The sequence below is a fragment of the Conger conger genome, chromosome 10 (assembly GCF_963514075.1).
Source record: "Conger conger chromosome 10, fConCon1.1, whole genome shotgun sequence".
In the NCBI taxonomy this organism is placed as follows: Eukaryota; Metazoa; Chordata; class Actinopteri; order Anguilliformes; family Congridae; genus Conger; species Conger conger.
Genome location: NC_083769.1, coordinates 35,073,883 through 35,100,608, shown reverse-complemented (window position 1 = coordinate 35,100,608; position 26,726 = coordinate 35,073,883). Strand labels below are relative to the sequence as shown.

The 26,726-nt window shown below is 44.4% G+C and overlaps 1 protein-coding gene across 2 annotated transcripts in view; it reads right to left on the bottom strand.

The window, feature by feature from the left end:
- fgd (faciogenital dysplasia) overlaps window positions 1–26,726 on the bottom strand; it is a 54,106-nt gene that overhangs the window by 2,933 nt on the left and 24,447 nt on the right. Inside the window, exons 2-17 of one of the 2 annotated variants that reach the window (XM_061257583.1) lie at window positions 21,480–21,647; window positions 19,963–20,155; window positions 17,829–18,420; window positions 15,402–15,491; window positions 13,095–13,231; window positions 11,556–11,712; window positions 10,211–10,349; window positions 9,098–9,156; window positions 8,300–8,446; window positions 7,582–7,674; window positions 7,366–7,445; window positions 6,875–6,905; window positions 6,027–6,131; window positions 3,489–3,539; window positions 2,388–2,483; window positions 1,365–1,508 (exon numbers count right to left, since the gene is read on the bottom strand). In XM_061257583.1, coding sequence (XP_061113567.1) covers window positions 1,365–1,508; window positions 2,388–2,483; window positions 3,489–3,539; window positions 6,027–6,131; window positions 6,875–6,905; window positions 7,366–7,445; window positions 7,582–7,674; window positions 8,300–8,446; window positions 9,098–9,156; window positions 10,211–10,349; window positions 11,556–11,712; window positions 13,095–13,231; window positions 15,402–15,491; window positions 17,829–18,420; window positions 19,963–20,155; window positions 21,480–21,647 — 2,282 coding nt within the window. The remainder of the gene's footprint in view (window positions 1–1,364; window positions 1,509–2,387; window positions 2,484–3,488; window positions 3,540–6,026; window positions 6,132–6,874; window positions 6,906–7,365; window positions 7,446–7,581; window positions 7,675–8,299; window positions 8,447–9,097; window positions 9,157–10,210; window positions 10,350–11,555; window positions 11,713–13,094; window positions 13,232–15,401; window positions 15,492–17,828; window positions 18,421–19,962; window positions 20,156–21,479; window positions 21,648–26,726) is intronic. The other variant, XM_061257584.1, reaches the window with a different exon arrangement.

The window sequence follows — 26,726 nt, the reverse complement described above, 5'->3', positions numbered from 1 at the left end:
AGCTTAACAAGGGCCTAACAAACCCTCATTTTACCCCAAACTGCACAGCAGTTTAAGCGAGAGGGACCGTAGGTCTCTCATACAGAAGTGCATGACAGGGCTGTGGTAGAGGAGAGCTGGGATTGGCTGCATCTCATGAGCATGAATGCAACAGTGTTCCCGTTAGAGTGTGTTAAAGGAAATCCAGACTTTAACACTGCTGTGGGTGCAACTATTTGTATTAACATATGTGCGAAGTATCCCAGATAAACCTTGTCCTTCACTACAGCAGATTGCAGCTCGAGTAAAGATGGATGTTAATATCTCACACAGTGCTGGGGATTCTGCGTTTGGCGCACCGCGTTGCGCGGGGGAATATGATGTTATATACTACATTCCTCTGGGCCGCTGGGCCGCAGTAAGTCATGGCTGTTTATCACCGCGCATCTGCCTGCCCAGCATCGCTGGCACTGCTCTGCCCGTAAACCCTGAGACGTCACGAGGAGATGCCGCGGTCTCTAAATCTGCCCCTCCGCTCCCTGGAGGAGCTGGAGACAGGCCTGAATACACCCAACACGCTACAGGAGTCCTCACCTTAAATTATGTTCGCTGTTAAATTCGCACTTGCACGTTTAACATCTCCGATTACTCTATTGTTTGCTATGGTAGATCCCTCATTACAGTTCTGTTACCTTTCTATCTTAACCTTTACACTGGGCTGGCCAGAAGAGGATGGGCTATATCTCCATAGCCGGGTTCCTCCCAAATGTTCTTCCCATTGGATAGTTTTTTTTTCTGTTGTTCCCACTGGGGAGATTTCTTTGCCTTTTGGGGGTTCAGGCCTGTATTTTCTTTTGTATTTCCATCGTAAAGTGTCTTTGTGACAGCGCTATACAAATAAAATTGAACTGAATTGGATTGAAGTGAATTATTTATTCTCTCTCTGACATTCCTGCTGAATATTCCGGATGTGGAGAGGCAGCACATCCAGGCACAGCAAAAGCAAAGGGCGTGTGATCAGTGACACATAACTGAAACCATGACACTCTGGGAATGTGTCAGCAACAGTGGGTTCTGGGCCCACCTCAGCACCTCTATGTGTGCTCCACCCATCCCTGACTCTCATACTCGCTCCCGCACTCTCCCCCTGACAGGGCTCGGGCTATCCGTACTGGAGCTCAGGGCCCAGGAGAGGGAGGGCTCCCCTGGGGATTCCCTCAGCCTGGGATGACAAACTGAATTGTGATGCGCTCCAGAACCTGGCACAGAGAGCTCCTCCCCGTGCCAAGCGCAGCTCACAGGGGCTTAGCTGTCCTGAGAGCGGCCTCCTGATCCGGAAGCAACAGCGCCTCAAATCTGGCACCCGTTCGAGCTCTGAGGCTCACCTCCACCGCCGCTTTCTTCCTCTGCTCCCCTGCGGGCACGGCCCCCTCCGGCCCCTGGCCCCCCATCCCGCCAAAACAATCCCGGCACACGCGGCTGGTCTTGTTATCCGAGGTTTTCATCTCCGAGCATTTCCCACAGATTGCCTGCCAAGGAAAGCGCAGAGGGTGAGCCCCTCCCTGCTAAACAATGTCATTTACACAGCACCCGTCCCCCCTGGCTCTGTCCAGGACTCAGAGCACTGAGTTTAACCACATTTACTCAGGTAAACACAGCAGACAAACACAGCAACACCTGTACAGCTCTGTACCACGCAGTACTTGCTTCATTTAATAGGGAAAGCTCCCTTTTTTAACGTATTAGTGTTAAGTATTTCCAATCTAATGTACGTTTTTAATTTGTCCAATTATATCAATGATATTTCAAATACTTAGAGAAGGCCCCATGTAGCCCCAAAGCAGCTTGTACAGTGACATTATGCTTCCAGAGGCTGTACATACAAGCAGATTCATTCTTTAGTGTTTTTCACAATTACAAACATAAACATTTGCTTTTAAATTGTGCTGGTACTTCTTTCCTTCAGTTCAGGCATCTCAGGTTACATGCGGCACAGGAAGCAGTAAGAACCAGGCACAACCTCCGGAGGCAATACATCAGTGCATAAACTGCTTTGGAGTTGAATGCACATAAACTAGTGATTGCAAAGCCAACAGCATGTCAGAACATCATTCATCACACACATAAACTGACTGGGATTTCTGAAACAGCCATTACATAACTCCAGAAATGTAAAGTTGTTCATGGCCTCGCCTGATTCCTATTTCTCCATCGACCTCACAGTGGTCTAGACCCCACCCTTCCTCACCCCAGTTATTCCCCCACCTCGCCCAGCCCTGGTCCACACCCACACTGCCCCTGCGACCCCACCCTGCCCCCACCCCAGTTATTCCCCCACATCGCCCTGCCCTGGTCCACACCCACGCTGGCCCCGTGACCCCACCCTTCCTGCCCCGCCCTGCTCTCACCGCTCCACAGGCTTTGCAGTGGTGCCGGCGCTTGGTGATGGAGTGGAAGCTCTCGTTGCAGCCTTTACACGTCTGCTCCTTCTTTCTGGAGCTCTTCTGAAAGGGGACACACAACACACAGCAGGGGCTGATTAACCACAAGCCACTGCAACCTGCCACTGTGTTTCTGTACATAGCTAATTACAGCAATCAGTCAGCGTGCTGGTGGCTGAGGCTGTCAATCAGTAGGTACCAGTGTACAACAGAATCCAGACCGACTGTAACAGATAGACAAGACTAAGACCCACAGTGACAGACAGACATGAAGACAGGGAGGACCATCACTGTTTCTTGAGACCATTGTTATATCAAGATTGTTATCCATGAATTGTATTCTCTCACAATGACCTGTTTTGGCAGGCCTGTTCTATTCACACAGACTGACCTAGGAAACACCTCATAAACTATGGAACTGTAAATGAAGAAGAATAAAGCTGCACAATGAGATGGAAGTTTCCTCATGCTGAAGAGGACAACAGAACTTGGGTAAGAAGGTGGGGCACTTTTGGGAATGAAGCCAGTTCGGAGCAGTGCTGAGCTCATCAGTAGTCCGTGATCATGGCTCACTCTGGCAGTGCTGGACGGATATCAAACGGCCTTCTCCAGCTCGCCCAGGGGGATCGATACAGCCTGGAGAGGCGCGATAGTCAGGGCTGATAGTGAGAGATGAACTACGGGCGCTGACAGGGGAATGGGGCCGTTAATATTCAGTTAACATCCGTAACCATGTTCTCCCAAACTTAATCTTTCAGTGCAAAGATATTCTATGAAAAAAAAGCCCATTCACGCACAGCTCTGATTTTAAAGATAATCAACAGCATGCAGCGGTGAAACGAGGACTTGAGTTCTGTGACTTGACTGGCTAAAGCACTTAACCGCTCGACAGCGCCTGCTTTATAATAGCTAGCACTGACAATCTTTTTATATGCTAATCGATGAGCTCTCCATTATGAAAGCTACAATTAGCACAGAAAAAGCTGACACACGTATTAGATGAAGGTCATTTTCTTGTTGTCAAGGAACAATGCATGTTGTGAGCCAAAGGAACAATTCATGACTTACGCGCTCGTGTATGCCTCCATCTGAGTCTATGGACGTACTGCTCCAGAATCCCTGCAGTGAAGAGCATAATGTCAGAGACCATGAGTCACTCAATGCATCCAAGGCCACTCACCACTGCTTTCTGAGAAATCGATCTACATTTAACCCTTTCGTTGGCTTAATTTTATACACACTCCGCATGTCCACTGGGTCAAATATAACCCAACCTTGCCAGACCCCCTGTGATAAAACCTTGCCATCAAATTGTGACCGCTAATCAATGTTTTTAATGTAGAAACAACCTGTCACTCATCAATAAATCAGTGAGTAACTTTTTTCCTACTTCACAGCACAGAAAGACTATATTTCTTCAGGCTACACCATTCATGTTTACGACAAAACGCACATCATAATGGATTTTTTTTTTGCTGTAATGGATATGCTGTTAAGCTGTGTGTGATTATGACTTCCGATTTCATAACTGCAGGGTTAAAAACGACTCATTAGACAATCTCTGCACCCTGATGGTGTATCACATTTCATAAAAACATGAAAAGGGCAATATTCAACTATTTCCAATGGTATTACAGTAGTACCAAAGTAACACAATTGCATACTTCAGAATAATGTATGGGGTTTTTCACTGCTGTTAAACTAAGAAAAGGGACATGTTTGACATCCTTGAGGACAACATTAAGGTTTAAGCTGTATGCTACCTAGTGCAGCCATTTATAACTTGATATGAAGCTGACACTCCTTGGTAAAAGAGTGTGAACATGACACATGGAAAGAGCAGATGTCTTTCAGCTGCTTTCCAGTTACAGCCCCAGACACTTGCTCTACAGTCAAGCCCAGTACTAAGCCACACTATTTCGCACAGAAAATAAAAACGGACTGCTCCAGGGTAAATGGTAAATGGAAAATGGCAGGCATTTATATAGCGCCTTTATCCAAAGCGCTGTACAATTGATGCTTCGCCATTCACGCATTCATACACACACTCGCACACCGACGGCGATTGGCTGCCATGCAAGGCCCCGATCAGCTAGTCAGGAGCAACTGGGGGTTAGGTGTCTTGCCCAGGGACACTTCGACACAGCCCGGGCGGGGGATCGAACCGGCAACCCTCCGACTGCCAGACGACTGCTCTTACTGCCTGAGCCATGTCGCCCCCTGTCAGGGTCAGTGTGTGGGGTAAAAACGGTAAGTGTATGAGGGTGAAAGGGTATGCATACTGATCTGAGAGCAGGACTACAGTTGGCGGAAAAAGGGGAGAAAAAGAAAGGCATCACCAAACACAGTTTGAAAAAGCTTACTATGCCCGAGAACATATTTGCAAATGGTTCCAGTTTCATCAACAGCAACCCTAGATGCCCTTTGCTATAACATCATAATGTGTGAGTAAAAAAAAAAAAAAAAAACAAACAAACAAAAAGATTTGCACTTACGATGATTGTATTTTTTGTTTAGAACAGCACTTCATGTGTATTTTACTAGTTATGGATGTGATGCTTTAACTTGTGGCAGAACCTATGCACTTGTAAGTCGCTTTGGATTAAAAGTGTCTGCCAATTGACTAAAACGTAATGTAAATTTAATCAAAGTACAGTACTTGTTTAAGGCTGCAGGTTTGGATAGTGTACAGCAGATGGCAGTAGCAATCCAGTGAAAAAACTCACCGATACGTCTTCTGCATTGTGGCCCTTGGCCAAGTCTAGTTAAGCTTAAGTAGGTCAAAACAGATCCATAAGAAATATTTACACATGCTGTGCTTTGCTCTTAGGGCATAATCGTCTGGGAAAGCAGTACAGTTTTTCACCACTGATCCAAATTGGCCCTAAACACAGCGTACTGAGACAGGCAACGGCCAGGCTATCAGGTGGCCCTGGCTAGCATTTATACAATAGTGTACTTTCACAAATGTTTTCCATCTGAGCACCGTGCTCTAGCACCCAAAGACAAAGAGCAGCAGCTGGGAGTCTCATTAATCAAAACAGACAAAACCAGACAGAGGAATTATTTAAAATAATTCCATTCCACAACTGAAGCACACCACAAACACCCAGGATCTGATGGGGATGTCTAGGTAACTACTGTACAACTATTAACTCAGCTAATGCCAGGTAAGGGCACAAATTATACAAAGCTGTGGGTTCTGGATCTTTCTTACTGGCAGAGAACCCCACCTACACTGGCCTGTGGGAGGGGCTTGGTTTTGTTTAAAATAAGGTCCCTGAAGCATGTCTTGAAATCAGGTGTGATGCAACCCAAATCTCAGGCAAAATTCACATTAGTAGTATTGACCGGACTGCACAGCAGCACTTTACAACCAAAAAAGATTCTCTGAAATTAGGTGGAAGCTGATTGACCAGATAGACGAATCGTATATTTTGACAAAACATAAATATTACTAATGTTATCCTTATCGAAATAATGCAGTATTAGAAAATGTTGGAAAAACAGGCTGTAGGTCTACTGACTGATAGAAACTTAAGCATAGCAGTGTGTAAGCTGGCCTGGTGATACATTAAAACCATGAGCTGTGGATGGGGCTCTTACCGGAGACTCAGGCAGCTGCTCATCCTCCCGTGAGAAGGAGCTGTTGAAGGCCTTGTTGAACGTCTCGCTGTTTTGTTTATGCCTCTCGATGGTGGCCAAGATTACCTGTCAGAAGAAGGAAGGATAAGGCCCCCCTTCTCTATATGAACTGAATTACAGTTTCAGTTTCTCCCCCACATGTATGCATTGTACTGGTTCCACTGGTTACATGCTAAAATGTCAATAAAGCCTGCCAGTTGCTGTTCATATAAAAACATTTATAAGTGATGGCTGAAGAGCAATGGTATTTTGTAGGTCCACCATACCACACACAGCAGTGAAAACCTCTCCATTGAAATTACCAAAAAAAGGCAGAGTTGTGTTTTCCCCCAGCTCTTCATTGAAGTGTTCTGGTGGCGCCAGGCCGACCCAAGCCTGGCACCTGAGGCACACGCTCTGCTGAATGTGCCCAGGGGACGGTGCCTGGAGAGAGGGCCGCAGTCGTGGGCCCTCACAGGGGACCGCCGGACAAAGAGGGGCATTGAAGAGCGGCCTGCGCGCAGAGAGCTGGCGGGCCTCCCCCCTCACCCGCCCGGACCCCTGCGGCCGACGCCAGCAGCCGCCATTGTCTGCCCCTCAATACGGGGAGAAGCTCAAGTGCGGGCAGGCTCTCCCAAATCTCCCCAGCCCCTGCATTCCAGCTCAGCCGCCTCCAGGATTCTCAATCCCCCCTTTATTCCACTTCCTCTAACCAGCGAGCTGTGCGTCTCAATACCAGGGCTTTAGAGAAATGTGATAACGCCTTTCACCGAGCAAAGTGCGTCATTACTCGGCTGAGAAGTATGAAGCAAATGTCTTTCTTTTTTTACCTGAATCCAATCTCCCTTTTCCTCTTCAGTCCTAGGAAGCAAGCACATTTAGAGAATACATGAAAATGTGCTGAAGATTAAGGTCTGCATTCAATCTGAGCTGCAAGTTCACTCCCCATTAAAAAAACTAATTTTAAGAAAACTCCTTTAGCTTTAAATTTTTGTATTTTTGAGTAGTTTTGCATTTCTATTCCTCAGACAGTTCGATGACCTCCCCCACACACTCACAGTCTGAGCCTGCAGTTCATGAATCTTGAGTCACCAAGTGGAAATTATGAACGATCAAACATCTTAGTTGCAACAAAAGAAGCTATATTTGACTGCATGGCTAGTCATGTGCCAAATCATAAGACTACTCTTCCTTGTTTTGCCTACATACTGCCAACTTGCTAGCCACATTTTACAAGCACAATTCCCATGAACACACATGGGACACTTGCCCTTCAGCAGCCAAATGATCTGACTACAGACGGTTTTGGCGGTTGTCCTACCTGGCCTGTAATTCAAGAGACCTCTGTTTCCCGATGATGGCAAACGTGTGAGGCAAGTTGTGTTTAACTTTTTCTTGGACCTAAAATGTTAAGACAATAAGCAAAGACTTTAGGCAAAACAAGACAGCGTGAAGAAGGAAGTTCTGAAGAACCAGTGCCAACACTGTAAAGTGAGTAAATATATTGTGAATGTGAGAATGTAAGTGTGAGAATCACCTCCATGCCGGCGATGTCAATCCTTTCTCTGACACTGAACTTCTGCCCTATCAGCCTCAGCTTTGGCACGCAGTACAGCACCATGTTGTTGAACTGTGAGGGAGAGAAACCACACAAGACTAGGTTCAGACCACATCATGAAAGTGGCTCTGCGAAAGCTTAACAGATGAACACACACTGACACTGGAAATTAGGGGCTATCTTTACAATCAGGGTGGTAAATTAACACCCGCCAAATGCTGCTAAATTTGATCTGTGGCTAAAATGTTTGTCTACTCCACCAGCCACTGTGGCAGATAAGTACCCGTCACTTGGAGGCCCTGGCTGTTCTAAACAGGCTAAAATTGGCTGGTGGATTTTGAGATGCACTGCGGCCAATGAACAAAAGGTTATTTTCTTTCCCTGATTTACAATCCATTAATGGAACAGAAAGAGCACATTCCAGGAACTCCCACATTATCCGACAGGAGCCAGGGAACAGGGATGTCAGCTGTGCTTTAAACTACAGTGTCCCTGACAGATTGGCAGCAAAATAAATAAACAACAGAAGCATTACTCTACCGACTGAAACATCCAAGGCACTCACTCACTAAAAGCCGTACAGTTGTGACATGGCAGAGAGAGGGGGAGAATGAGCTACACTAAACACATCAACTTTAATGACGTGAAGCTTGACACCGGGACTGTCTCAGTCGGGTGGGGCTACTTAAGAGCTCACCAGATACAGATATCTGTCCTGGGCTGTGCCGTTCTTGGCTGACATCTTCTTGATGTGACCCTCTTTAATGAGCTCATTGGCTGGATTCACAATGTCCTCCTCTCCCCCGAGTCGCTCGTACACCTCCAGAAGCTTGTTCATCTTCTCCTGAAAAATACATCAGTCTTTTAAGAGATATGAGAGAAGGCAGCCCACTCTCCTGCCAGGAGAGAATTTGGCATCATTATTTTTATAAAAAGTTGCTGAGATCCTCTTAAAGTAGAGGCTGCAGTTGCACAAATGAACTGCAGACAATACAGAATCAATTATGTCAAGATAGTGGTAGTCTACAGTATTTGACATGGAAAGCTCATTCCTAATAAGCATTAGAGAGAGACAGGGAAGTGTTAGAAGGGGAGCAGGGCCAATGTAGAGACAGCCATCGTTCTGCGGCATTGTCTGAAACAGGAAACGGCACTTCCTGCCCTCAGCTGCCAGCAGAAACGCACTCTGTGATGAGTAACAAGGGCCTGTGCACTGACAAAACTGACAGAATCGGCACGCCGTGCAGACCAGTTGACATTACATAAGTCATGAGGAAATAAACAAGCTGCACAGAGATGCCCCTACTTTAAAGAACAGGGTGTACATGGAACAGACTGACCTCACAGCAAACACAGACAAAATATGAAGAGAAAGAGAATTTGAAAGAGGCGGACATAGGAAGAGAGAATAAGCAAGGAGAAGTGAGAGAGAGTCGTTGCGGGGGAAATAGAAAGCAGAATAGGTGCAGGAAAAGGTGACGTCCGCTCAGCTCACCATCTTCCTGATGGCAGCGTTGGAATGGTTGGCTGCAGTAGAGATGAGCCCCAGGGCCTCTGTAACAGAGAGGAGGAGGGCAGGATCCATTTTACACCCTTCAAAACACCCAGCACCTGATGCCCAAAACACACTGCAAGGAGGGCTGCAGAAGGTACAGTCATCATGGGACAGTGCCTCAGAATCACCGTTAAAAAATAAAGTGAGAAGATTTCATACTGGAGACAAATGTTTAACAGACATACAGCCTTAACGACCATTGTATATACTGGCATTGAAAAAGTATCAAGATTGAGGGCTGATTCATCTAGCTAAACTTGATTAAAAGGTTTACTTGTGATTACTTTGTAAAGTAAAGATAACCAGGGCAAACTTGACTTATGATAAGGCAAACATTATAGCATTAAAACAAGCTTTTGGTTTTACTACATGGCTACCTTTCCCTTTGTAGGGTTTATAAATATACAGTAGAAAACAGGCTAAAGGTAACCAAGGCTCAGTTGATGGAAGTATATTTAAAATATAATGAAACTGAAATGCCTACTGACATTTCTGACAACAGTGCCCAACAGGAGAGCTACCAGAGAAAATATGTTTTTCCCACAGCTGCAGCCATTCAAAAAATAGGCGGAACCAAGATCAAACTATTTCCCTCAATTATACTAAGACTAACTAGGCTTTGTGCTGCACCTTGAACAAGGGGGGAAAATGGTGTCGCCTATACAGTGTTTTACAGTCGATGGTTTCAACCATGGAGGAACTACAACCTGACCAGAAAGAAGAACTAGGCATAAGAGGACCGATATGATGGCACAACGTGAGAAGAATTCAAGTGAAGCAGCAGGCTTTACAGTAAGAAACAGAATCAGAGAGAGAAATAGTCTTGTACAGGAGTGTACTAACTTCATGGGGAGTGTGCAAAAAAATAAAATTCAAACATATCAAGACTAAAAATGAGCGAGGGCCTGAACAGGTAAGGTTGGCGCTTTATATAGCCCCTCCCATTAGACCTAAGCATCATGTGAGGGGGGCTGCCTGAACTAGCTCCGCAGGCTTCACATCATTGGTCAGGTAGCTCCATGCAGCAGCGCTGATTGGACAGAGCAGACTCACTCTCTGCGTCCTTCCTGTCGAGCGCATCGTCAGGCAGCTTCTTCAGGTAGTCCTTCAGGAGCATCTCGTAGCGCGGTATGCGCTGCACGGGTTCCAGCATGTGGTGCTGCAGAGTCAGGTTCCCACACACATCCTGTTTCTGTGTGGAGATAAGCACTATCTCAGCTCTGAGCCACTCTACCACTACCACAAGCACAGAACATAGCATGCGTTCAGAAGGACACGACACGTATTCACACACAAGCACACCTGATCCATACTCACACTCGTGCTCTCTCTCTCTCCCCATCATGCACACACACACACACACACACACACACACACACACACACACACACACATATTCACATACAGGCATACGGACTAACACAAAGCTGCATCACTGAATGCAGTTCATTTCCAACAGTATTCTACTTTTGGTCAGTGGATGGCTTTGTGAGCATAAACATATGTCAATTTCATCCCACAGGTGTACTCATATGGCAGAACAAAATGGCCCTTATATTCTCTACTGAAAGACCTAAGGTGCTGTGACACTCTGTGACACTCAGGACATAGAAAAGGTCCTGAAGAATCTTTTACCATGTAAACACAGAAGTACTGTACTTGAAATGTAATGCACATTACTGCAGAAACGTTTACATCTCATGTCACACTTATATATTATTTGTGCTAAAAGATTGTGGATTACAGATTATGCTTCGCAAAAAGAGCAACGATAAGAATTTATATATGGTTCTCTATAATTCCACACAACCTATATGTATTACTACACAATTATCTAGAAAACAAATTGATAATAGATATATTAAAATAATTATGTGCTCAAAAAGATAGATTCTCCGATAATATTGCAGTAATGCAGTTAAAATAATAATAATAAATAATGACTTATGAATGGTTATGAAGGCTCCAAATGCTTTAAAATGCAGTCCCTGTCAAAACTGTTGCTACTAATCACAACAATTAAATGTCCATCCCACAAAACATTCTGGTAAATAAAACACCCCAGTTCCTGGAAACAATTAGATTTTACTTCCATAGTGCTGTTCAAGCTTTCCAGCTGAGAGATTTAATCAACAATCTGTGTCAGTGGGAGTCTAATAACCTAACAGTACTGCATGTGGAGAAGGGAAAAAATATTCTGATTACTGATGGCGTCCTTTGACTTTGTACAAAGTATGAGAGTATGTCCAGATGCCTACACTAAAAACTATGGCAAGCCCTCGTCTCCCTCTCTCTGCTTCTCACACACACAAACACACACACATGAAACATACACACACACACGCATACACACACGCGCACAGACAAACACACGAAGACACACACTGTAGACTCTCACCTGGATATTCTGAACCACGCTCTTAAACTGAGAGGACCGCAGTGTCCATGTGTTGACGAGATCCATGGCACGGTCAAAGTTCTTTACATACTCCCCATACATCTTCATGAAAGGGGCCAGCTTCTGGAGTATGTCCCCAATACGAGGGATGGAGTTCCTTTGAGACAGGAAAATAGCACTTACATCAACAGCTTTCGCAAGAGCCATAGAAATGTTTACATTCACACATTTTTAGTCACTGGTGAGTACGATCTGTGTCCACAATTGGAAGCAATATACATTGTGATACGTGCATTCAACCAGGTTATGGAGGATTCCCATGTACTATATAAGGGGAAAAACTATTAACGCTAGCTGCAAAACCTTAACTATCAAATCAAACATATAATCGTCTGCCACTCACAAATGATCACTTAAATAACTAACAAACTAGTGGCAGAAATATTGTGTGTACAAACATACACAAACACACACATTATAGACCTTCACTTGAATTAAACTAACTAACTGATAGCATATGCTTACAAACTATTTAGCAAGGAGCTGACTGTTTTCCTCATAATGAGCACGGATGTGGGGATGGCTGTATGCTTACAGCATCAAGAAAATCTGCATTTACTCTGCACTGTCAATTACTGTGTCTCTATGCACTATGGTTTGCTTGCCTATTTGGACCGGATGAGTTGTTGCTCTTGTGGTGTGCCAGGTTAGAAGGCAAGTCATGTTTCTGTTTTTATCGGGCTATTTACGTGCAATAACTGTCACAGCTGAAGTCACATTTACGCTCAAGACCAAAACATTCAAACCCACATGCATCCTCTTATAAATTAAACACACCGGTTAAAATAAAAATGAATAAAAAATATTTTTTTACTTGCTGACTTAATAAACACACATAAATTATTTTTCGTTATTCATAACCAGTTGTGTTATTCATACAACACAAACTACAGAGGTGTACCCAAGGTCATGAATCATATCATTAATCATAACTGGATAAAAATGAGGTGCAAGTTCTCATTCTATCAATATTTTCATGAAGCTCATTAAGCACAGAAGCCTTGAGTGAAATGTTGGCTCATTAACGCTGCTGGACACAGAGAGCCTTGTGAATTAACCACTGCCCTGAGAGGATCTGAGCAAACCATAAACTGCAGCCCTGGTAACACAGGCCATCCTGGGCGGGGGCCGTTCCTTCTGCCTGCTCATTCCCATAAACAGTCCCTGACACTACACAGCAGAGCCAAACATGGCCCACAGACGCTGGTAGTAAATATCAGCTCAGCAGATGACGGAGGGAGATAAAGCCTCCATTCTCCTGGGCTGAGCCAATACCCGTTCCGGCACTCTCCCCTCACTGACACTCCATCACAGCCGATGTAGCTTTCTGTGTTCAAAACACCCAGCCGAGGCCACCGTGGCCAGATGGAGGAGAAGCGGCCGGCATGAACTAGAGGCCTGCTGCTGTCATGGGAAATTGAGTTTTTTGCCGCTGGTTCTGCCGGTGGTGGCTGGCATTTAGGCCCGAGGCTCGCTCACCACTCGTCGGTGATCCGGGTCTTCAGCTCCGGAAGGAGGAACTGGCCGTGGAAGCAATATATGGAAGAAATGTTGGAGAAGATTCCAGTGATCACGTCGTGTGGAATTCCAGCTTCTGTTAATTTAGTGCAAAATACCTGTAGAGTCAGGGAGGGAATGAGCGACAGGTTAGCAATCACACACCTTAACCCCAGAGTTCTCATATAACAGGACCACTCCTTTGAACAAGTTTTAATGACCCTTATTTAACCGAGCACTACTGCACTGCTCAGCTCAATGTCCAGGACCAGTTAAGGCATGACAACCAGCTTCCAGTGACTTAGTTATAACATTATCTCCTTTTCACAGGAACTAAAGTGGGGAAAAAAAAATCATGACTGAAACTTTGTAAACTTGTTTTGTGCCAAATTGCATGATGTTGCATGGCAAATAATTTTACACAGACGTTCTGTGGAGCGTTGAGGTGTGTGTACTACTAACATCATTCTCGTGACTACAGTCAACATCATGTCCAAGGCAAAGGTTGAGGTGGTGACTAGAGGTCAAAATTACTATGGGCGGAGAGAGTTACTTTGCTCAATAGTTTTACAATTGCAGTTTAGTATTCTTTTTTAGGATAAAAAAATAAAAATGCACCATCATCCTGAAAAAATCTTTCAAAAATGTCAAAATTGCCTAACATACAGAATTAGACCATCACTGCAGGGGGTATTTTCATTTGTGTATTTCCGGGAATATTTGATGAACGATTAACCTGACATTTTTTAACCTACTTCGGTCAATCATGCAATTGCAGGCTTGCCCTCAGCCCTCTTCTTAATCAAATTCACCAAAGGTTGTGTGATCATGGAGGACAAGCCACTATAAATGTGCAAATACGTGTTTTATGATCTAAAAAACGATCAGTCATAGCTGTGGCAGCAGTGCTGGCTGAGGCTCCAGGGAGAGTTCATACGTGCTGCGGAGCAGGAATAGCCTTTTTATGGCCAGAATCAATGCCAGGTCCAACGAGTGGCTTCTTGCCACAGCTTCCACACACAAACTTTTTATTGCACACAGTACAAAAAACACGCAAGCCCGCACGGAACTCAAGGAAACCCTTCAGAATAATGTCAGAATAATACATTTTAAAGTGGGTATTTTCCTTAAGACTGAACAGTAGTGTTGACAGTGTGATGTCTAGCAGGTGGAGAGACCCCCCCCCCTTTCCAGATTCAGAGACGGCCTCAACGGGATCAATATGAAGGAAATCCATCCTGGTGACAGAAAACATTAATCCATGTTCTCATAATTCGCTTGGTCCATCCCAGCCCTCCCTGGTTTCCACTCTGCACTATGTATGCCAATGCAAAGGGCAGTGATGGACGCTGGACAATAAAAAAGAAACAATGCACAACTATGCTCTTATACCGGCAGTGAATTTGAAAATTGATCGCCAACATCAAGGGTTGCAGCTACGAATGCTTAGGCCTGGGACAAAATATATTTGGAGGGCTACCTCCAATCTATTTTGCAACAAATAAAAAATGACAGTCCATATGCTGGGCCCCTTGGGTCTGGCCCAGGACACAGGGTCCCAGGAGTCCTCCCTGTCTGCAGCCTGGCCTACAGCACCTCAAACTATTTTTCATCGTGACCTACGGTATGTCATGCAAATACTGAAAGGGCAGCGGATAGTAAATTACATATGTGACTGCACATGAGAAATGTACTACATTTTTCATGTTCATTTGACAGAAATAGTGAAAATGACTGTCCCTTTGTTTCCTCAATGGAGAAATCACCTGTGTTTGAACATGAATGTGCAATTAACACCAAGCGGAAGGGCAAATCCAGACAGAATCTATTCCAAAAAAACGGAGAGTAGAAAAGCAGACAAAGGATTTGGGGCGTCCCGCTTACAGTAATTAAAGTCTGTGCAGTACAGTAATTAATCCAGCGTTTAGGAGAAAGCACATTTCCTGCGGGTCACGGAGGTAAGGCTTTAAATCCAGATTAGTGCTTATCACGATGAGAAATGCTACTAGCAAACACGTGAGCTGCTTATTTGGGCCAGATGCATGAAACAAAAGCTGCCTACATGCCACAAGGCCGGGCCAGGAGAAGTGTTGCCTGTGTCCTGTGTATGGGTGTGTGTCCGTAATTCCAGTCTCTTCATGTCATATACAGTATATTTGTGAGTGTGTCTGTAATTCCAATCTCTTGATGTCACGCATATTCGTGTACATGTGTCTGTAATTCCAGTCAAACATATACATAGTATGTGTGCATGTATATGTACGACTGACCAGGAAACAGAATTCATACCTGATCCAGGAGGTGGAGCCTCTTGACGTAGGCCTCCTCTGTCTGCAGGAGCTCTCTGGCAATGTTGAGGAGTTTCTGGGACTCTGAGCACTGTGGGGAAGAACAGAGTAACTTATCCACCGGCCCAACACTATGAACTCAGTAGGTACACTAATACCCTTATATGCAATAACCTGTAACCCCAAGCCAACACACACACAGCATTAACACATTTTGGCACAGCAAGGCCATAGCAGAGGACCTCACACTGTCATTGCATTTCATCAGTACATGAGCTGCTCTACTCCAGCAGTTAGCTGCCTCAGCCGGTTACAGACTGTACAAGATCGCAGTAACCCTAATTACAGGACAGTTGTCAGTCAGTAGTACTGAGTATGGTCAGTTATGTGAGTTATGTACATCTAATATTTGCTTGGAACCTTGGAATATTTATAAATAAGTGTACGCTCCAAGCAAACCCTCCTTGGTTTTATGTTAATATAAATATCTGGGCACCTTTGAAGTGCACCTGTAAGTCAATGTTTTATGACAGAATGCTGTGTAATGTGGGTGGCCTTGTGTTTAGGAAACACACCAGGATGTCTTAACAATAACGAACGTTTCTAATACACCACAATACGTGGATTGACTGAAGTTTTTTTTTTAACCAATGGCCCATTCTCAAAATTCACATTTGACAAAAAACTATAATACAAACTAATGGGACATTAAACAACATCACACAACATAGATACTATACTGCCTTTAATTTCAGGGGAAGCAATGGGAATGAATCACATAATTAAAAAAAAAAGTCAAAACTGAACAAGACGGAGAAATACCAGGGGACTTTACGCAATAAGAAAATGGTGTGTGTGGGTCGGGTTTTGCAACGTCGGTCAGAAGCACACAGTAGCAGAGTGTAGGAGGAAACAGGAGGCGATGAAACAGACTATCTGACCTAAGGTAAAGTTTGGTCACTTTAGCACTGGAGACAGATGCGGCCATCTTTAAATTCACACACACAGCAACACAAATACACTCGCAGCAACATAAATATCCCTCTCTACCTTGTCTATATTTTACTGTCATGGCTTAGGCTTCAGTGTTGTGCAGTACAAAGCCAAACCACTTCCTCTGTGACTGTGGTGTCATCAAAAATAAATGAGCATGTCAAACGAAGGCAGCACAACCCTTCAAAAAAAATAATCTTGTGTCACAAGAGCTTTCCTGTTCAGATGTCCCCCTCAGGATCAGGAAGAAAGGGAAAACTGGCAAGGACCCCATATCAGCTAGTGCTAATACACAGCACATGGACAGTAACTACAAGGCTTAGCTTGGCTTCCAACCGGATATGCTTGGCAATAGCATATCTAGCTAAATCTACCCTCTACTGTGTGAAATGCAACAGAATGACACATATTAGGCCCATGATTCCAGCCCCTAATGTATGGAAGTCTTTCAGCATTGAGGGGGCGGTTCATTTGCATCACTCTACAGTGGTTAACATTAAACAGGACCTACCCATAAAAGTTAATGATCATGGATTTAAAAAAACCTTACAACCTTGTACAATGCATCTACAACTGCGGACTGCACAACTCCAAATTTATTTGGAGTAATACCAGTAGGCCAGTATGTCAATATCTTTGAAAGAATTTCTGCTAATCATATTTTAAAGAAATTCTACTCATCATACTACAACAAAAATATGCAGTTGAAACCTGCCTTGGTTTTATTATTAGCATCACACATATGCAGTACGAAATTGAGCAAAGCACACAGTAGTATGCACAACAGTTTTCACAAAGCATTTTCCACGGATACACATATATAAACATTGCTGTGTTCCAATTTTACCATTATTATTGAAGTATCAATGAGGTATTAAGATATTCTACCTACATCACCCAAGGTAGCTGGCCTTGATGTTGACCATATTGATTCAACTTGACTTCTTTCCATTGTGTCCCTTTGAGAGGCTGAACCACTAGTGCCAATCAGATCATTTCTGACTATAACACTGATAAAACTGCGTTTAACAAAAGTTAAATTAGATCTTGTGTAAGGACAGTAAATTGAAGACTGCACTTCCCTCAGCCAACAATTGCAACAAGCACAAACACAGTGGTCTAAAGGGGTTGTGAAACACATCATAACTGTGAATGGTTTCACCATGGTCTTGTGTGAGTGTCCCATGCGCACTATAACAATATAAAATAAGTAAAATAGGGCCAGCTGTAAGGAGAGGTGTTATAAAGGGCCAGACAGATATAACAGATCTATCACAGGCGCAGCTTCCCCATAGGCCTACACCAAGCTCTAGCCTCGCTCGCGTCACCTTCAGCTCATGACACAGAGGGTCGGAGGTCACCACAGCTCCACGGTAAGGCCCTCCAGCCTCCAGGCCAAGCAGCAGGAGAGGGAACATGGAGCCTGCAGACTCACCTTGGACGACTCACTGGGCTGCTCGCTCTTCAGCCCCTCTGTCCCCTCCTGCTCCCCGCTGCTGCCCTCGTCCATGTCGCTGTCTTCGTCCTGCGTGGAGTCTCTCTTGCTGCCCATGCCGATGGCGGCCCTGGCCTCGCTCTCCAGCTCCGTCTCGGTCTCCGTCACGCTCTGGTCCTCCTCGTCGATGGCGTCCTCGTTGGGGAACACCTCTCCCTCCACGTTGCAGGACGGGCTGTCGATCCCGCTGTCCCTGTTGGGAATTTTCCCGTTCCCGTTCTGCTCCGTGGCCTGATTGTCATTGAGCTCACAGGAGCCCTCTGTGCCATCGCCGTCTCCGGCACCCCCGCCGCGCTCGTCCCCGGCAACCGCGGCCCCCACGCCGTCGATTCGCAGGGCGCCGAACCCGGAGAGGTCTGTGACATCGCCCATCCTGTCCGAGACGCTAAGTGCAAGTTTATCTCCCAGGGAGGCGTCGGAGGAGTCCCCCGTCCCCAGCCGCGTCTCTGGGGGCTCGGCGGGGTCCAGTGCAGTGTCCATACTCAGGGACAGGTGGAGCTGAGCTCTCCAGGGAACACCAAGTATTGGCACTCTGGGGGCGGAAGGAAAGGAAGTTATAAAACACACCAAGCTTATTTAAGAACTTGTTCTAGTGTCCCCACAGAATCCTGACCGGGCTCTAGTCTGACTGCAGGCTATTCCTTGACACATTGTTGATTTGTAATTCCTCTAGTCAATCAGGCTCCAATCTGGACACCAGCAGCACCAGTTTCACAGTACTGCATCACGCATTAACCGTACACTGCAGCCAGTGAAAGGCAGAGTGAAAAGAAGAACCGGCACTTCAAAAAAGAAATGAATGCTAGCATGCACCCCACTGAATTGAAAAGAGGACGTTACATCAAAGGAATGTGCATGCAAATACAAGAGGCCATTGCAGTCTGCGGGAGAACAGAAGAGAGGAGGGGGGGGTAACGTATGCATTGTGTTGTCTTTAAAAGTAGTGGAAAGAGTCAGTAGCAGTGGGAAGAGAAGTAGGGCTTGTTGATGTTGTAGTATGACATTCGGGGTGAAACTATAAACAACGAATATCTGGTCCATGAAAATGAAATTTTCCATGAAGTCACACAACTATTGGCAAAACCTAAGCTTTTGTGACACACTGGTGGTGGATGGATGTTGTGAACCACAATACACAACATTCCTACAGTAAACCATGAGCCATTTGAATTGAGTCAACAACAATGTCCCCATAAACATTGTTTTCAGACCACTTCATTAAACCTTTCGGACCTAAAATCAGGCCAACATGCAACGGTCTATGAGCATGTAACCTGATGCGGAAGCTTTGGTAATATCTGGTCAGATGTTTTTTTCGCAGACACAGTGATAATAATTATAATTTAAGGGCAGAGACAGTCTAAGCACTACTATCATCAGTGTGGCTCAATCTAGTACAATTCTTTGTCCATCATTCAGGAGGCAAGGCCCAAGACATGATGTTTTAGGGCACAAGAAATGAGTGCTGAACTCTACATAACCTCCATTAGCGCATTTGGGTGCTTTAATTTGATGACTGAGCCTCTAAGGCAAGTGTCTATACACATGCTCATGACAGATCAGATTTTACAACACAAAAATGTACACACTGATCCAAAAGCTACATGTTCTGCATGTGAGTGACCACGGATTTATTATTTTTATGGCAGGGCAGCAAACTCAGATGAAGGACTTCCAGAATTATGAAAACTGATTATTCAGCTCTAATAGGGCTGATACAATTTTACTCCTCAAGTACTTCTGATGGCAATAACCCAGAGTGCAGTGCTAAGGATTATAGAGTTATTATAGAACTAATCAAACATCCAGTGTCATTCATCTCTTTCACCATTACACCGCCTAAAAGCCATGAATGCACATGAAATCCACAGTATTCATTGCAAGTCTTATCTGTAAATTATTTTAAAATGTCATTAATTCATGAAAACACAAACTAAATACAATGCTAAAGACTTATATTAACATAAAATGGACAAATGCAACTGTTCCAAACTCCCAGTGATAACACATGAAAATAGATACTCACGAGATGCAGCTTTTAACACAACAGTCTAAAAACAAAATGCCTGTTTACCTGGAGTTTTCAAATTTCTCGATGAGGAGGCAGACACTTTTGGCAGACTCCTTCTCCTCCCCCCTCCCCTGAGGGGTGGGGGTCTTGCTGGGCTTGGGTGGGGTGGCGGGCAGTGGCCGAGACGGGGCGGGAGGGATCCACTTGCGCCTGTTATCCGGCCCCTGTCCGAGCAGGTGTGGCGGTTTAGGAGGCACTGTGGGGGAAGAGAGAGATGTGGTGAGCCCTCCCTGGCTTCAGCACCAACCCTGCGCTTCCTCAGGCACGAGCCGGGCCGGACCCCAGCGAGAACGCCTCCATCCTTCCAGCTCCGCGCAACACCGAGGAATGTTAGAGAAATACCCAGAGGGGCATCAGGGACGAGGATCGCCAAGGCACTTCGCCGTTCCAGCCAGCGCGCTGCAACAGAGTGCGTATGTGCCGAGCCGCTTCCTCGTTTCTCAACAGGATGCTGCTGCGTGTGTGTGTGTGTGCGTGTGTAAGTCACTGCGGTTTCAGAGGCACAGAAAAAAAAACCTCACAAGCAGAAGTGTCAATGTCACATTGAGCAAAGGTCCTCTTTTTATGGGTGCAGGGCCAGAGCAAAATTGCATTTGCTGGACATACTCTAGTCTACACATTCAGCCTTTTCCACAACCATTCTTCTCAATACATTCTGTTTGAAAAGATGAACACGACAGGAACTCCTCCACTGACACTCAGGGTTTTCTCTTCACTTCCTCCTTCTCAGTCTGTGTAAACTAATTATGCATTTACAGAGAGCAGGCAAACGGATTCTGTAAAGAGGTCTAAGAGTTTCTAAGTTACAGACTCTCGTGATATAGTTTAATTTACTGTTAAAGAAAATGACTTTAAAGATAAAAAAAACAATGTTCAGTCAATAAAACCATACAAAGGCCAACACGAAGCAGTCTTAAAGGAAGTTATGCTGAAGATAATCCTGCGGTGGATATTTAATTTAAAGAGACGGTAGCTATGGATGCAATATATTAATTTCCACCTGCATACATCATGGTGAGAAAAGAGAACAGAAAATGGAACCAGCATTGTGTGGCAGTATGGAATACATATAGTAGTCACACAGAGTCTTATCCCACCTCAAAGCATTGTGTGTGAGTGTACGTGTCTGTGTCTGTGTGTGTGTGTGTGTGTTGTGGGGAGGGGGGGTAGTAGCTCCTCCCTCTACAGATACTACATCCAACAGTCTGATCCGTGGAGAATCACAGCCCTCTGGCGTTGTGTGACATGGCCTCTAATGAGCTATGCAAACTAGACTTTCAGAAAGCTTTCAAGGAGCAGCCACTGGCTTGAGGGGGTGGGGGGTGTTCTTTTGACACGGGAAAACACCAAATGAGGCTGCTGCAGCACACTGTATGCCCAGCTGTGCCTGGAGAACATACATAATCACACACCTAGGTGAGCCAGCAAGTCATGATTAATGCATGTCTGTACAGAGCGGGGGGGGGGGGGGGATCTGAGCAGGGGGACGAGGTCAGAGGGAGAACTGGAGGGCGGAGTACCTTGGGGTTTCTGTACGGGGGGCCTCCTCGATGGGGCGGCAGGCTCGGAGTAGTGCCTGCCAGTCAGATGGCTGTGACATGGTCTGGAGGGGTGGGCGGCAATCCTTCCCAGCAGCAGGGAGTCTGCAGGTCCACACTCAGTCTGTACGGTGGAGGGAGGGAGCTCTGCTGGAGGAGGGAGAAGGAGGCCATTAGTACAACACAGTGCCCGGCAGAGGTCAAAGTTCAATCACAGGGAAATCTCAATATTACTTCACATTTTTATTAAAACCTGAATCTGCCCATAGGTCATCATCCCCCAAATATTTTTCATTACTTTTTATTGCCATTTACTAAAAGGTGTCCACTAGAAACTTTTAAAATAGAGGGCCCAAACAAAGCTGACTGTGTGTGTGCTCGCTGCATTCAACACATTCTCTGGAATCAGCCTGTTTGGAGAAATTTGGTTTCATCAAGAGGGCTCCTTTAGGCACCTCACATGTGAATAGAGGAGTGCAAAGAGAAATTAATCCTGTTTGTTGTCTAAATCTAAATAGTCAAACCTGAAGAACAAGTATATAAAATTGCAGTCAAATACACAATAGACAGTATAATAATATATTTCACTCCTCAGCAATTGGCAATATGACAAGAATCAAACACTGGCTCCTGCAAAGTGAAGTGAAAGGGTTTTATATAAGTGGCTATATCCAAAAATGCTTTTATCAGGCTCTGCAATGGGAGCAGTGCACAATCAATACCTCAGAGCCGTGCCTGAGGATATGAACTGCAGTAATGATTTTCTGAGAGCTTCCTAACTAGATGCATCTAACACCTCTGAATCGGATAACTCAGTATGTGGGCAATGCCTTTGAAGACATGAAGCTTTTTCCAAAATTCAAGAAAATTTAGTAATATTTATGAAAAACCTCCAACTAATGAAAGGCCATGTTAAACAGAGGCAATAATATATATAATCCTTTCACATATGTCCACTGTATAGCATTATATATCAGCTGAAGCTAGAATTGTTTTCCAAAAGTGTGTGAAAACTACAAAGCATATTTTGTGTTTGTGTACTGCGTTGAGTGTGCGTGCAAATGAGAACAAATATATATGCTATAACATTGTTATGAAATCCCATTATTCTACACACAGCCCTACACTTATGAACTCTGACAAAGTCGTTTTAGAGCACAGCAGTGTTCAGTAAGGACTAAGTAAACTCTACTGTACAAAGTCGCCGCCCCAGAATGCAAATCAGTCAGAGCGAGACACGGTGAGACAAAAGGCAGCAGCCTCCAGCCTCCAAAAGCACTTTTGTAAAATCAACTTGAATTTGGCACAAGCCACACACATCCCCACCCACATGAGCTCTGTACCTCTCTCATTTTGATAACACCAGAGGCAAAATCTTGTATTTCTGCAATAAATACAATCTTGTTGTTAGCTTCATTTAATTTTAAATGTTTGCACATGAGCAGGCTGTTATTAAGACACGATAAATTCTGATCTTGAATGCACACCTTGAATGCACTTTTTCTTCACAAATTCAGTTGGTGGGTTTTAGGAACTTGGCAAATTGTGTGAAAGGAAAGAACAATTTGCTTTTAATTTTTAAGTTAGAAATGTTGATTGAACCCTTACTACGAGTTTGATTCTCCATTTAACCCAGCATACCTAACTATACATTCAACTCATCATATAAAAAGAGGCTGACACCATCACAACCAACCATACTGATGTATTTCTTCCAAATAGCTGGGCATTGCTTGACACAGGAACATGTTACAATGAACAGATCAGGACAGCACAAGCAATAACCAACATCACTGCAGAAAAAAGCAAGGGGACTTTGGTTTACTCCAATGTGCCCATTCACAGAAATCTGTTGTAACCATGGAAACAAACCTTAAAACTGTCAACAGAAACATGCAGATACTGAGGTGTACTGTATGACAGCAAAGCGCCAAATCCATGTTTCATTACATGCAGTACTGTCGTCAACGCCAATCTTGTCTGGGACGCCGAATGTGTTGCATGCATTTCGTGTACGAAATCTAGCATGCTATATTTGGCGGCTCATAATCTTGTAACCGGACACATTTAACAAGAACTGTAATGTCAACAAGTTGCATGAACAAAAGACATACACTTATTGGAACGCATGAAACCGCCTGCAAAAGAAAATGAAGCATCTTACCACCGTGCCAAGATCTACCTTCTCTAATTCAATCCCTAAATTATACAGCCCAGTTGCTCTTAGCCGTTGGCGATCAATTCTGAGCCGTGTTCGGAGTTGAGTGATTCAGAGGCGTTCTATTCCTGATCTATGCACCGGGAGGATCCCGCTGAGCGGAACTGCAGAAACACCTGTCGTCACGAGAGCGAAAGACTGCACCTGCCCAGCGCACACATACCTACTAAACCTGCTCTACGTGCCTCCAACCGATACATCTGACGATGAATGTTTAACACATGAAAGGGTTAAATCTCATCAAAAACCACGTCTAGGAATAGCTTCCTTTTCATATGCCGCTCATCTGCACAGTACAGTGGGGGAAAACAAGAAAACGGCATTCATCTGTCCGCGCATATAAGAGATGAGATTAATAAAGCTGTAATCGTGCGATGCAGATGAAAGCAGCGCATCAAATAAAATCAAAGAAGAACGTTATTTGTGTAGAACACAGTGCTATACGTGTATAGGCCTAGATGTAAGGTAAAACGCTTTGCCAAACATTGTTCACTTTGAGTGCAGTTTGATGGAGTTATAGACAAATCAAATTTAACTGCTAGCGTAATAATTCCTGGAGTCTTCCCACCAAGGGGTTTCAACAATGATATGAGTCAGCAAGCTGAAAACTCCCTATCATTACTAATGAAATATTCATTCCACTTCCTGCCGCAACTCGTTGATTCGTCTGCCCTTCCTGGTGATAACGGCCATTCAACAATAGGGCCTTTGCACTCCCACAAAAAGAAAAAACGTGTCAACAATAAACCCAGAAAGACAACATACCTGAAGACACGGAAGAGGCAGTGGCTCCAGAATGTGAAACTAAATGTTATCTTTTTATGAGATCCAATTAGGAGATATTTTTAGCAGATTCAAGGCGCTATTCCTCCTAAGTTCCACGTTATCTGTATGTAAGTACATTCTGTGAAAAGAGACACCTCGTGCCCTACCTTTCTATTTATTCCGCCCAGAAACCCACATGCATGGTCACAATAATCACAGTGGCGCCGCGATGCCCTTCAAAGCAGAAGATCAACCCAGATATCGAATTTCCCCCTTTTGAGAGACTGAGTAGCCTGTGTCCTGTCCTCTAATGCAGGACTGCTGCCGCCTGCTTCCCGCCATGTGATTCCGTGCAGTGGACTTCAGTGCATGGCCGCAGTGACAGAGCCAACATAAACAGGCCAGTGGACTATAATTTTCATTTTTGATGAAAAGCTGTAAGCCAGGCATGGACATATCAACACTGTAAAACAGAAGTTAAGTGTCACAAAAAGTGACTTTATGTGTGCACGTAATTTTCCATATCCTGGGTTTCCAACAGGGGGTTTTACGTACTCCTGGGAGTTCTCTGGCCAGAATTGATACATAATAACTACATACATATTTGGGAAAATATTTTTAAAACATGAAGCCTTAAAAAAATATATATATGCATAGCCCATTTTTAATGTTGGGGATCCACTGGGTGCCTTTGAACCAGGGTGGGAGTCTCTGCATCAGAAGAGGTAGAAAACTTGCTCTTTATGGATACGTAGAGTGAGCATTTAATGACTTGCATAGTTCACATCCCTGAGGTGCGCTGCCCTGTCATTTCTCTTTTCAGACCTCCTCTTGTGACTGACCTCCCACCCCACCTCCACTAAACTGGCTGTCAGCGGCTGGCAGAGAGCTGCCCTGCTGAAGCCTGTCATTAAAGCATACGCTGGGCCTGCCTCTGGAAGTCTCTCCCTTCACCCAAGTAAGGGTCTGTAGTCTGGTCATTGTCACTTTTCTGAAGTCTATTTCCACACTGGCCAGTACATGTTGGTCTTCTAAGAAGAGCCACCTTACATTTCCTTTCAGACTGATACAGCAGAGGAAAAGCACTACAGTCACTCAGCAACACAGATCTTTATGGTACAGTCTATTATCATTTTTACAATACACACAGGTCCTCCAGGACATTTCATTGATCTGCCTTAAAAGGTGAAATAAACGAAATTACAACAATAAATATAAACAAATGATAGTTCTATTTTTGGGGTAAGTATATACATTTAGAAAAAGTGTACGCACTATACATTGTAAGTAAACCTGAAACACTGAGATCTGGAAAAAAATACGACAGATAAGCACATGAACATGATTTAATTTCCATAATATTGGAAAACATGGACAAACATAACACTAACCAATGGAATTAAAACCCTGACAGATTTGTGGTAAAGTACAGTATTTGTATACTATAGGATTAGCAAACCTCATCTACAAATAATTAAAACATAAAAAAAATCTGAAAACACAATAAACCATCCTCTAACATATTTCTAAATTCCAGGCCTGAATCCAGCCTGGATTATCAGTGGATCTGCATTAGCTGGATGAGAGGCCAGAAAGCAGAGCTATCTCCAAAGGAATACCACAGATGAGATGAGAAAGTAGCTCAGCAGCCAAAGGGGCTTTTTAATTGCAGACAGCACTGGGGCTAGTAAATATTCAGACCTTGATTACTGTATGTCTTTTAATTTACCCTCAATGAGAAGTCGATAATTATAGATTAAGAAAACCCTGCAAATTACACCTCCAAGTGTTTAGTCTTACCTGAGCACACATTTAACAAGAAAAGTGCACTCGCCAGCACACACCACTGAGCTCCACTCTAAGTACTAGGCTGGGGAAATATGAATAAATATAGTGGTGGAAATATACATATGAAATTCGTACTCTATCAGCCTGGAAAAATCAGCCTACACTGACTGTCTGGAACGACTGGTTCAAATAGACCCAATTATTAAATAACACCTGCAGGTAAGTAAGCCCTTTGAGCGTAACAGCTTCTATAAATCAAATATTTGAAAGAAATGAAAACAGAATTAAATTATTTTTTAAATGAACTGTCAGTGGCACGGTGGCGCACGGCTAAGGTATCGGACCCTGATGCAGGCATCAGTTTCCGAAACCCGAGTGTGTTCCGAAGCCGAGTGTGTTCCGAAGCAGAGTGTGTTCCGAAGCCGAGTGTGTTCCGAAGCAGAGTGTGTTCCGAAGCC